The sequence below is a fragment of the Papaver somniferum genome, chromosome 1, assembly GCF_003573695.1.
Source record: "Papaver somniferum cultivar HN1 chromosome 1, ASM357369v1, whole genome shotgun sequence".
Taxonomy (NCBI): domain Eukaryota; kingdom Viridiplantae; phylum Streptophyta; class Magnoliopsida; order Ranunculales; family Papaveraceae; genus Papaver; species Papaver somniferum.
The window spans coordinates 2,238,255-2,251,312 of record NC_039358.1 but is presented as its reverse complement, the minus strand read 5'-3'; the positions used below and the strand labels follow the sequence as shown (position 1 = coordinate 2,251,312).

Sequence of the window (13,058 nt, the reverse complement as noted above, 5' to 3'; positions counted from 1 at the left end):
GTTCATATGCCGTTTTGGCGGAACACCTAAATTAAATGAAGCTTAATGGTCAATGACGTGAAGAATAATTTAAGATGCAAATCGTGGGATATCTGTATCTCATCAATTATATTCAAGAGATATATATTTTATCGAAAGAAAAACAGAAAACAAGGAGGAGATCATGCCGGAACTTAATATCAAAATCTTCATTGATAATATAGTAGTAATACCACTAATTCTGTGCACACAAATTACAAAGAAAAAAAGTTTTTACCAATTACAAATTCCGTTTATGTCATAAAATTTGGTTGCATGAATCCCAATCTTGATCTTGAAATATCGAACTCTGCAAAACCTATCTGACGTGCACCGATAACAATTGAAGTCATAGGCTTTAAACCACCATCAACGAATCCCACACATTTGACAGCATCATTTACTTCTACCAGATCCCACCATGCGACTCCCCATTCATTCTTTGGAAACACGAACGTGACACCCGGTGTCTGACGATATCCGTTAAATGGAGGTAATGTCGACAAGTTGTAACAGGCAGTAAATGGCGCAACCGGAGTAACCATAGAGATATTCATGCTTTTAGCCCATGCAGTATGAACCTTGATAAATTCCTTGTAGATTGATGTCTGCAATGTAGTAAAAGGAGTTTGAATGTCGATTTTCGTTCCTCCAACTCCAGTGCCCTTGTTGATGGAGAGCAACTTTTTGTCTATTGGTACAGTTTTGCCGTATACCTTGATCGATTTTAGATCAACAAAATATTCTTCCATCGACATTGGGTTAATCAAGAACCGGGTGTACTCTACAACTCTAGACTTATCATGATCCCAGTAGAAGTTGCGATGAACGTAAGGTCCGCCTCCGAAATAAACATTTGATTCTAATAAGTCCACAGCAAATGTGCGTGGGAACCGGAATCTGACTGCAAACTGGAAAACCAGAGAAAGAGCAGATGAACGTCCAAGACCAGCCACGCCTTTAGCACCTTTAGCAAGTCCACCAAAGAAATTACTTGTAGTTGCACAACCGAACGTAAGGCGACGGCGGGAAACAACAGGTGTGTCATAACTTTCAGGGTCACTAGGTTTCTTTTTATTCTTTAGTGGATTATGAGGGTTAGATATAGTAGTCACAAGATCTGAAATGAGCTCGCCTTTGCCGACAGACTGAGTTACTCGGTTAAGTTTGTAAATGTTGCAGTGACTGTTATGGCTACATGTACTAGTATTATTTTCTCTGTTGGCTAGTGAGCATAGGGATGACTTGCACTTGACTCGTCGAGCTGATGACGATTTGTAGCCTTCATGACAATCAAACCATGGTAATTTCCCGCCGAGATCGAGAGCTAGTTTTACGTCGGCTTTAGGAGTTCCTTGGCTGAATTTAATCATATATTGGAGAGTTGATGCATCTCTTTTAAGCTTGAAGACTATACCATCAGGTAGAGAAGAAGAGGATGGTAATTGAGAAACAAAGAAGAAAAGAACAAGAAATTGAATGATACACAAAGAAGAAGAATCCATGGGATTAAGAAGAAGAATCTAATTAATTGTGGTTATGTTAATGTAAAAAACTAACTAGGCATGGTTTTAGTTATATAGTAGTGGCTGTAAGTGATCAACAACTAAGGAGAGTAGAACAAGCAATCAATAAATTTTGCTTTGTTTATACTTAAAAAGATATTCCAGTGCCAGTGCTTGATATGCTCTAGTAAGTACAGAACATGCAGTGAAGATAATTAACATTTCTGAGTGATGCAAACTACACTACTAGCTAATTAATTAACACTGCATACTATTTAGTGAAAACTACACGGAGACCCATTCTCCCAGATTTTTCCACTGAGAAACCCACGCTCAGAAAACTACAGGCGCGCACCCATTTTCTGGAAAAAAATTATTCTCAAACCCACAATTTCAAAAAATATGTTTTCGTCTGTTTTAATGGTCAAATTACACTTCTTCTTCAATAGAATAGAATAGAATAGAATCTCTACATTTTCATATCCTCTCACCCGAGTGAACTCGGAGAAGACCAGTTCCCCCTAAAACCTGTAAGTTCGATTCTAAAACCCTAATTTCTGTGCTCATTCTTTGATACAGGATAACCTTAATCGATGGAGGAAATTTGAAACCCCTTTCTCTGTGCTCACATGTTACATCACAAAACCCTTCCTTTCTTCGTCATATCGGGGTCTGATTTATTTCTTCTTCTTCATTTGTAAGGGAGGGTAGACATCATGTTTGGGTATACTTGGGAGGAGGATGGAGCTGAAGATTTTGATAGGAATGGTTGATTTTTCATTTGTGATGAGAAATTTGTCTAATTTTTGTTGACATTGAAGGGGATGAATTGGTTAATGGTGATGTGTTTTGTGAGGAATTTGGGAGTTAGAGAGATGGGTTTGTTAGTAGATTTGAGATGGAGATGTACATAAATATCTTACTTTCTATGAGATTTGGATTTGGGTTCATTCCAGTTTATTTAAGAATTAGGGGTTAAGAAATTTGAAGTGTTTTGTGATGAAACTGGTTGAGTTTAAGGTCGGAATCGAAGAAAAAGAAAATCTGAAGAATTGAATGGGGGAATTTTGACGGATGCGATAAACTTATGTCGTAGTCTTGTTTCCATTTGGTTTAATTTATACGAAAATTGGTTGTGTGTTGATGCTTGTGGAAAATGTATAGGAAGATACCAATGCTTGTGGATAGAAAATGTGTTTTCCATTTGATCTTGTATACGAAATAACTAAAACAACCAGGAAAACAGAACTGAATGCTTACAGGAAATTGAAAACACAAGACTAAACCACAACAACATGGTGAACTCCTACACTGATTATGTATAGAGAAAAATACTATAACCCCCTACTATATGGGTTCAAACATATAGAAGCCCCACAAAATGGATCCTCCACCCTCAACTCCACACTTTCATAAAATGATATTATTAGGCCCGAAAAATCAAATTATCTTTAGATCAGGCCCATAATTAATTATTCCGAATTTTAATAATGGCAACATTGCCCTTTAGTATTTATACAAGGGAATCCCAGAAGCTTCTTTTCATTTCTGTATTCTCTTTCTCTTTCATCTTTATCTCTCTCTGTTGTAGAACAATGGTTTCTAGGGTTCCTGAGATTCATTTTCGACTGCATCAAATCTTCTTCGTCTTCATCAAATCTTCGACTGCAACAACGACGATTGATTGCATCTTCTCCTTTTATGCCTCTGTAGTTTCATTTATGTCAAAGATCGATTGAATCAGATCAAAAGATAGATCTTACGGAAGATGCAGATGATTTGTTTAGTCTGATAATTAACCAAAGAAATCGAAGAGAAACATCAGGAAAAACGAATTGAAAGGTAAGTTAATCTTCCTTTAAAGCTTTCATTAATCGATTTCGAGTTGAAATCAAATTTCTCGTGGTTTGATTTTAATGATTTTGAAAAAAAAATGAAAATTAATCTCGATTTCATTATCTGATCCTTAATTAGAGTTTAGATCCTTAATCATGGGAAAGATGAGCATGATTTTGCGTATAAGTATCATCTTCTCTTAAGGATTTTAGGGTTTTCAGAACCTATATCTTCATTTTTTTTTTAATTAACCTATCCTAATTGAAATCGAAGCATAGATCTACAATTTTCTACTCACTCTGGTTGTTTTGATTTAGATTTTTTGAAAAAACTTGAACAAAAAATCCATATCTATTCGTCGTAAATCTTAATTTGTAGCTACGATCTAAAATAATGTTTTGAGATTCAGTATCAAAGAATCATTGTCTCTGTTACCCATAGATTTGATTTGATTTTTCATCCACTCATATGAACTGGTCTGGTGATGTTGGTGGTGCAGGTAGGGGTTCTTTAGGAGGATGAGGAGGCACTGGTGATATCAGAATTGATAAATTGAATGAGAACTGCTTCATTGGTTAGTTTGTTTATCCAAGTGGCTATAGATGAAACAACAGAAAACACTCTTGAATCACAAAAGAGTTTGATTGCTCAATTGTTGTACTTTTCTGAGAAATTAGAAAGCTCTGATTCATCCTTATCACCAGGCTCATATGTGTTGACATATATGAAAGAAAGCAGTGCTGAGAAGTAGAAGTCAACTGATAAAGATGATTATAGGTACTTCATTTCAGATGCCATGCTGCCAATGTTTTGCTCTTGAGGTAAATTTTTTGGTTGTTTCTCACTGGTTGTGTCTTAGTTATTTGGTTGTTAGGTACTTCATTTTCCGATGTCATGCTGCAAATGTTTTGGTTACTCTGCAAATGTTGGAAGTATGTTTAATCTGTTTTTTACGTGGTCCTAGGTCTGTTTTGGTTACTCTGCAAATTTTGGTCATCATTGTAACTAATTTTGTTGTTTGATATACAAAGGTGTCCTCGTTAAGCATTTGATTCTCTGAAATTTAAGTATAATTTGTACAACTGACCCAATTTGATAAATTTCATCTAACATGCTTATCTGTTATATTTATGTAGCTGCTCTGAGATAGGAGATCGCAGATGAAACAAATAAAGGGACATGACGCTCCAAATCTATCTCTACCGATCCAATTCATCTCAGTATCTATTCTCCCAATGGTAAGATGGCTTTAAAAAACACTGAAGTGTAACTGCGGCTTACACATGCCATATGCATGTGTAACTTCCTATTACATATGCTTATGACATATGTAACTGCGAATTACACATGATATATGAATGTGTAACTGCCGATTACATGTAGTACAGTTTTCTTGTGTATGAACTTTTACCAGGTTTCCCACTTCACAGTGTAAGGCTTTTTTACCAGCATAGTATTGGTAGACTATGGATGTGTAACTAGTAGTTACACATGCTAATTAGATGTGTAACTTCTAGTTACACAAGCTAAATTGATGTGTATATATTAGTTACACATGCAAATAGATGTGTAACTATGCTAATTTGATGGGATATGCATATGTAACCTAATATGAAACTTCTATCCGTTATTAGTTGATTGAAATAGCATAAAATTTCATGTTTGAGCTTATGTTGGTTGGATAAGTAGTAGCTTTTAGAGTCTCTAGTTTACATGGGTTATTTTCATAGTGTTGTAATGCTTAGTTTTTTTTCTTTGTCACTGGTCTTGCTGAGCTTGTATTTCAGTAGTTATATGGATGTGTAACTAGTAGTTACACAAGCTATATGGATGTGTAACTGCTAGTTACACATGCTGTAAAACCACATATATTACTCAAGAAAACTTGAAAGATGGAGTTTATGTTTCTTCCACTTTCTAGATGGTTTTATCCTTTGTTCAGTCCCATAGCTTCGTGCAAGTACATTCTTTTGGAAGTTTGTTATGTCGTATTCTGCGAAACTTGTATGACATGAAATGAGAAAATATAACTATTACATATTATGCATTAGACGAGCAAAAATGATATCATGTGGTTGCATAGGATATTTCAGTTTAATGATTTTATTATGTTTAATGTTTCAGCAGTTTCTAATGCAGAAAAGCGACTCTGGAGCATAGTCAAGTCCAGATCATTAGACTCCAATGCTTAATGAGAAGGAGAAAGCTAAAGCTGAGATACATCATATGTTGTAAGTGTCATTTATCTTATTTATTGAGCAACTCTATGTGATATCCCTGTTTCTAGCGCTGATGAAGATAATTTATATGCTCTGGGTACACAAGCATATGGATGTGTAACTGGAGATTACACAAGCCATATGCAAGTGTAACTGCCGTTTACATAAGCCATTACATGTGTACCTGCTAAGCACCATGAAACCCAACTGTTTCAGTTAGCATGTTCATCTTGAGTAGCATTATTGTGTTAGTGAATTTCTTTGTATGAAGGATCTCCTCTGGCTAATAAGTGGCGGTGGTGGTATATGTGCAGGTTTTGGAGCCGGTGGTGGTGGTGGTGTTGTAGTTGGAGCTAAGGTAAGGATATGCCTTTGTTATATACTTTTTGCTGTTAAATTTTGATGGATAATATGCCGCCAAGAGTTTCTGATGCGCATTATATGTTGCATACATGTTTTGATTTCCATTTGCGAGATTGATGAATATGTTTCTTGTGCTGAATTGCTTTTAGATTCGGATATTGATTTTGGTTTTCACTTTGAAAATTTTAGGGATCTTGTATTGTCTGGTACTGACTACTGTGCTGCAATTTTCAGGGTGATGAATTGTTTCATAAGAAGCATGGGATTCATATATCTGGGAATAGTGTGTCGTTGCCACTCAGAGGTAAAAGCTCAACCCTGTTGACTTAATCATTTGTCCTTCATATGAGATGATAATTCTTGAAAAACATTTTAGATCTCAATTACATGCCTCAAACAATGTATAATAATGATGCATTATCTCCAGATTACAGAATGGTAGGATAATACTGATTATTAGACTGATTAGATACATGTGTAACTCTTAGTTACACAAGTGAGATGCATGTGTAACTATTAGTTACACATGCTAATTAGATGTGTAGATACCAGTTACACATGCAAATTAGATGTGTAGTTTCTACTTAGATGTGTAACTTTTACTTACACATACTGATTTTGGGTACACATATCAATATGTATGTGTAACTCCTAGTTACACTAGTCATATGCATGTGTAACTGCTAGCTACACTAGCCATATGAATGTGTATCTCCTAGTTACACATGTTATATGCATGTGTAACTCTCAGTTACACAATTCAGATGCATGTGTAACCGCTAGCTACACTAGTCAGATGCTTGTGAAACTGAAATATACATTGTTTTATGTACTGTTCATTTTAATCGTATAAATACTGATTGCTTGTTGTTATATTTCAGGTTTTAGATAACTTCATAAAAGCTAATTGCTTAAACGTGGTAATGGTCTCGCTGGAACTGGAGTTGACGTTGAATACACAAGTCAGATGCATGTGTAACTCTCAGTTACACTAGATAGACACATATGTAACTCTCAATTACACTAAACAGATGCGTGTGTAACTTCTAGTTACACATGCTAAGAAATTATTGTAAATGAATATTAAAGTAATAACTTTTTTTTTTGTGTTTTTTTTTGATGTCTATTTATTTGCATATATATACAAGTGTAACTTTGCATTACACATATCATAAGGATGTGTAACTTCTGGTTACACATGTCATATGCATGTGTAACTTCTGTTTACACCTTCGCACTGTATTTTAATAATTTCGGGCCTAGATTTAATAATTTTGGGCCTAGATTTAAATTTTATTTAATTATGGGCTTGACAATATACATAAGGGTATCAAGGTCTTTTAAAAACTCGGGGCCTAGATTTAAACTTTTTTTAATTAAGGGCCTCATATTATGGGTTATCCATGGGTTGGGCCTGATCCTAATTTCCCCTTATGTATAATTGCTTGACAGGGACAAAGGCTGAGGATCCACATTTACCTGCGGAAAATGTATAGGAAGTGCATCATAGTGATGAAGTCTGCAGCGCATGAAGTCCAAGACTCCAGCATTTCTCTGCAGGGAACTTGGAGACGCATAATCGGAGAATGACACATACATTAAACTTTAGGCAATTCCAGCATTGGTGGTGGTGTTTCGGGGACCTAGTTAAGTGCAGAAAGGATGATTGATTTCGTAAGGTCAGGTCTCGAGGGAAACATGAACTTAATTGTCTCAAGCAATCATAGTCAGTGTTTGGTGTTCATATTATAATTTGAGGCTCCACCATTTTTCTACAAGAGATTCATAGACAAATGAGTAGAATTTGAGGCAATTCCAACACTGGGGGTTTCCTGTAACCTGGTTCAGTCTTGCAAGAGTTTGTTAACCAGTCTTTAGCCAGTTGAGTTCAACATGGGTGTTTCAGGGCAGCAGGTGTTACAGGCGGCTTAGTTCAATCATACGGCTTAGTCCAACACATACAATCTGTTGCAAAATACTGTATAGTAGATTTCTGACATCCATTGAAGTACCCCAGAGTATGTGAACTAGCTTGTAATTCATTCTCTAACAAAAATTCATTCAATAAAGCACTACAAAAACAGTTGCATAACCTGTTGTTGTCCATAATGGTTGAATAATCTGTTATGCAACTCTAAAAACAGTTGCATAACCTGTTATGCATCTACAAAATTTGTTGCATAACGTGTTATGCAGTCCGAAAAATGATTGCATAACACGTTATACAACAACATTTTTGTTAGTATTGAAACCAACAAAAAATAAGGTTGCATAATTTGTCATGCACCTACAATAATATCTACATAACATGTTATGCAGTCGTGAAAATGGATGCATAACCTGTTATGCATCCGAAAATATGACTGCATAATGCATTATGCATCGAGAAAATTGTCGCACAATCTTTTATGCATCGAGAAAATAGATGCATAACATGATATGCATCCGTAAAAATGGATATATACTGCATTATGCATCAATTTTTTATGCAGTCGAGAAAATGGTTGCATAATTTGTTATGCAGTCGAGAAAATGGTTGCATAATTCATTATGCGTCTGCATAATGCGTTATGCATCCTTTTTGGTGGCTGCATAATGGTTATGTATCAAGTTTTCGAAAATTTTGCCTAAAACGATGATCACCTCCGATTTTTTCATGAAAAACAAAAATTTGATATTGTTGTTTGTACTCGTTGCGTAGCTCTCTTTAAAAGATTTCCAACCATATAAAATTTGTAAATTTCTAAGGTGCGGATTTTTAGATATATTATGTCCAAGTTGAGTTGCCAATTATACGCCTGATGCATAACTCAGTCATGCAGATGCATAATCCGTCATGCAAATTTTTTTAATAATTTCATATAATTATGGGTGTCAAGAAAATAATTATGGATGTCACAGTACCCAAAATTAATTATGGGCCTGAGAACGAGAATATTTTTTTTTTGGCTCTCCCCCTAAGTTCCACTACTATTTACAGGGAGGTAGCATTTAATGTATGGCTTGGAACATGAGGTTCACTGGGCGGAGTGTGCATAATAAGCTGTACCACATGCATAAATTATTAAGTTTATGATGTTCTGGCAAAGCTAGGCCTGACCCTCTGGCCCGACCTAGCTAGATGGGCCTGGCACCACTTGCAAGCCTAACCGCCTTAAACAACCATGTATCAGGTGATGGGGATTTGACCCCCAAGACAAATAACACATCTTTATGCAGCAACCAAGTTTTGAAGAGCAGTATCAACAAAATTTACAAAATCTGTTAACAACTTCAGATTGCATATTTCTATTGTGCTAACCTTCTCTACATTCTCGCCAACTGCACCTGCATCTATCTGATGAACCTGTTCAGACTCTTCAGATATGTTCTGCACCTTGAATCTATCCTTATACCCCAAGTACCAATTTCTTTAGCTGTTCCTTCAGCTTCATTTGTTGCTCTATACTGATGGAACTATAGCTGAAACAAAGGTTCACAACGAGCTCCACTGTTTGCTCTATACTGATGGAACAACAACGTTATTATCTCCTTCTGTACTCTTCACAACCTCCAGAATCCAGATTTCCCATCTCCTTCTGCATTTGTTTCCAATCTCCTGAATGTCGTCTTCAATTCCCTTAGAACTAGAATTAGGCTTGTCAGGTGAATTTTTATATCTGCGTTTAAAGACTGGAATCTGGATCCGGAACTTCATTTGCTCTTTGTCAGACTCCTTTAGTCAACCAGATTTGGTAGATAAACCCAACTGCCTCTGTTGCTATCCTGGATAACTCTTTAGTAAATGCCCATTCGATTTATCCACCTCTTTGTCAACTGAACAACACAAAAAGTACAAATCAAAAGCAAGTAAAAAAAAATTGTTAAGCAAGTTATTGAGTACGGCAATGCAAAGAGAATTACAAACATCGTATACAATCCAAGGAGGTCTGCCACAGTGTTTCTCGGACGACTTAAATAGACACACTTATGAAAGTTAAAGCCTTGAGCGAAATTTATCACAGGCTTGTAATTCCCAACCAGCGAAAATTTGAGTGCAATTGAGCTACCCATGGAGAAACCTCCAACAAAACTGGTACTTTAGCTGAAGCAGCATCCGAGGAGACCAAAAAAAAGCATTTTCATCATTGACAGTACCTGCATAAACACACAGCAATAAAGTACCACCCATGAGGAACAGAAATGTGATGATTAAATCAGGATCCTATTCTTATTCCATATTGCTCTTTCATATTTGTTATCTTACCATATAAATCATTTGTGGTTTACGCAAAAGTAATGCTGGTGTTACAATTACATAACTAGGTTATTTTGCAAGGAAAAAAATTGGAGTTTTCTTCTCATTTAGAGGGAGTGTCAGAAATGTCAAGGTCTGGTATCAAAACGGAGAGAATGCCAGTTTCAATAGTGTCTATACAGTGGAAATTTGAAAAAAAAAATGTCATTACAAAGTGCTGGTCCAGGTAAAGACAAAATTTAATATGAACAACATATTATACCAAATTGCCAAAGTGAATAGAATACCTCATCACTAATGCTAAAGTGCCACTTAAGTTGGTGACGCTGACAACTTTCTCGCTGCACCTCTTTCTCAACCCCCGTCACGGCTATAGAAATGACAACAGACCAAGGGCATTTGTATCCTTAGCTTGAGCACATGTGTTTCTACTAACACACTTCACATGGAAGGCCATATTCCTTAAGTGTATCTCCCTTTGAGGGATTGTGAGACTTTGAGATTTTAGGAGAAGAATCCAACTGAACAGCATCACTTGGTACAGAATTAACTGCAATTTTGTTCTCTCACTGATTGTGGATGCCCTTATATATGCCTCGTCATCATGAAAACAATTGAACTGTGCTTTTTATCCACAAAAAATCGAAGAACTGAGTGTAGTGCAACTCTTCTGGATCTGGTACTTCCAATTATCATTTGAGATTCCAGCTACTTCAATCAAACTTGTCAGATTCTCACCTTCCTCCACACCCAGTAGAGACACTTTATTGTGATTCAAACAATCCTGAATGTCATTGTACTGCGATCAGGCTTTACTGGCATAGCTGGGTTGGAAAATGAAGTGTGTCTAGACATGAACATTGTAGTAGAGATTTCACTTTCATCACCACCAACATCATTGCTCGTACACCATAGTTGACATCCAACCTTGTTCGACCAGGAAAAACAGCATGTGACAATTTCCTGATCATTTCTACCAGATAAAGCTCCCTCTCCGCCCTCTTCGCTGTACCCCATTTTTAAGTTGATTTCAGTGCCTGTGCGATCAAAAACGAAAGAACATCATCCTTAATATCCAAGATTAACTGCCAAGAGGGCCGAAGTTGTAGTATTGCAATAAATTTTGAAATTTTAAAATGAACACAGTAATACCCTGAAATTTGCAGTCTGCCATTGAATCAAGTCGTTTATCTTCCGCTGTCATTTTTTAAAAAGATTAACTACTTAACGCTGCAACCCATGGCCAAGACATGTTCATCTATCTTTATTCTTCAGATTATATGGATATTGTTCAAACCCTTAGCCATATAATCCCTACATCATTTGATCAAAATATCTTCTCGCTTCTTTCCATTGACCATGTAAGCAGTAACCATGAATGATAGTATTATAAGTCTTTACATCTGCAGAGATTACTCTATTGCCCATCTCTTCAAGGAATCTCTTGGCCTCATTCAAGCGACCTGAACTAGAAAGCCCATTGATCAAAGAAATGTAAACAACTACGTTAGGAACAACATCTAAATCTCTACGCATTTCAGAGAAAAGAAGTAAAGAACTAAAGCTTTATCAACTAAACCTCCTTTACAAAGAGTATCTATAATCACACAATATGAAACAGCATTAGGTCTGCAGTTCCATTTCACCATCTTGTTTTTTAGGTGAAGAGCAAGATCCACTTTACCAGTTCTGCAAAGCCCGTGTATAGAGTATTACATGTGAAGGAGTTAGGTAGAACACCTGTCTCGATCATTTTCTCGAACACCTTGAATGCAAAGTCAATCTTTTCTTGAACACACAACCCATTAATCAATGTAGTGAAAGTGATAACATTAGGCTGATGACCTCTCTTAATAATCTCTCCAAGCAAACAGAACCCGTGATTCACTTGGACTAGTTTACAACAACAGTTAATCAAAATGTTGAATGTGGAAATATCGGGTTTTACTCCAAGCAAATTCATCTTCTTATACAACATAATGACATCTGAATAACACCTAATCTTCTACAATGAACTTAATACATGACAGAATGTGCCATTCGATGGTAATGGCCTTTCCAGAATCAACTAATCAAAGTATTTCAAACCATCATCAAGCTTCTTAATCTTACCAGATTTACACTCATCCATCATAAAATTCTCAAGTTGTGTAACTCGATTATTATGACCACCAGAACCATAATAATAATATCTCAAAAATATTTCATAACAATTATGCTGAAGAAATGATTGATGATAATAAAAATTGGAGATAGTTCTTGCATTAACCTGTAATAATCTTTGACCCAAATTCATTTTCTTTGAAAGCAGGAGAGAGTGTGCCCTGGGAGCATTCGAAAGTGAGTCGGAAGCAAATTTAATTTCAGGGGTGGCGGTGGTTGTGGTGGTGGTGGTGGTATGAGGTAATCAGCGGCTGGCACTAAAATGGGAACCTAGGATTCATTTGGGTGAAAGAGCAATTTTATACAGGAGGAGTCGATCAAGTTACTTGGACACCCTTGTTCTTTATACAGAGACACTCATATGTGGTGCTGGTAATTTTATAGTGGGTGTCTTCAGATTTCTATCCATCGGTGCCCAAAACTGCAGCAAACCTGGGAAGCTGACATTCTTCTGATTACATATTCTCTATATAAAAACAGAGTTTTTTCGAGCCACGTGGTTAACCGGAGCTTCTGGTTGATTCTGCCCCCATCATATTTTTTTGGTAACGCAACAAATTTCGGCCAATCAAATAGAATAAAAAAACTACCTAAAACAACTAAATCTTACTCCCTCCGTTCTTTTTTAATAGGCCGGTTTTGTTTTTAGCGAAATTTAAGGAAATTAAGAGAACTAATCATTGAAAGTGGTCCTCATGACACTTGTCAATAAAAGAA

At 36.2% G+C, this 13,058-nt stretch overlaps 1 protein-coding gene and 3 long non-coding RNA genes across 5 annotated transcripts; 2 read left to right on the top strand and 2 right to left on the bottom strand.

Annotated features, from left to right (window-relative positions):
* Positions 1 to 272: 272 nt before the first annotated feature.
* LOC113340684 (basic 7S globulin-like) lies at positions 273 to 1,391 on the bottom strand. The gene has a single exon (XM_026585808.1). The coding sequence runs from the start codon at positions 1,389 to 1,391 to the stop codon at positions 273 to 275; it is 1,119 nt and encodes a 372-aa protein (XP_026441593.1).
* A 1,927-nt stretch (positions 1,392 to 3,318) lies between these two features.
* Positions 3,319 to 4,127, top strand: LOC113324980. The gene is made up of 3 exons (XR_003347962.1): positions 3,319 to 3,365; positions 3,859 to 3,933; positions 4,064 to 4,127. It is a non-coding gene; the product is annotated as an uncharacterized LOC113324980 (long non-coding RNA).
* A 9-nt stretch (positions 4,128 to 4,136) lies between these two features.
* LOC113324974 lies at positions 4,137 to 5,543 on the top strand. The gene is made up of 3 exons (XR_003347961.1): positions 4,137 to 4,180; positions 4,496 to 4,597; positions 5,487 to 5,543. It is a non-coding gene; the product is annotated as an uncharacterized LOC113324974 (long non-coding RNA).
* A 3,383-nt stretch (positions 5,544 to 8,926) lies between these two features.
* On the bottom strand, positions 8,927 to 12,611 carry LOC113277264. Of its 2 annotated transcripts, none has more exons than XR_003324827.1 (4): positions 11,331 to 12,611; positions 10,466 to 11,215; positions 9,845 to 10,078; positions 8,927 to 9,757 (listed from the first exon to the last, which is right to left on the bottom strand). It is a non-coding gene; the product is annotated as an uncharacterized LOC113277264 (long non-coding RNA). The 2 variants fall into 2 exon arrangements; XR_003324824.1 differs by having other exon boundaries at positions 9,849 to 10,078.
* Positions 12,612 to 13,058: the final 447 nt, after the last annotated feature.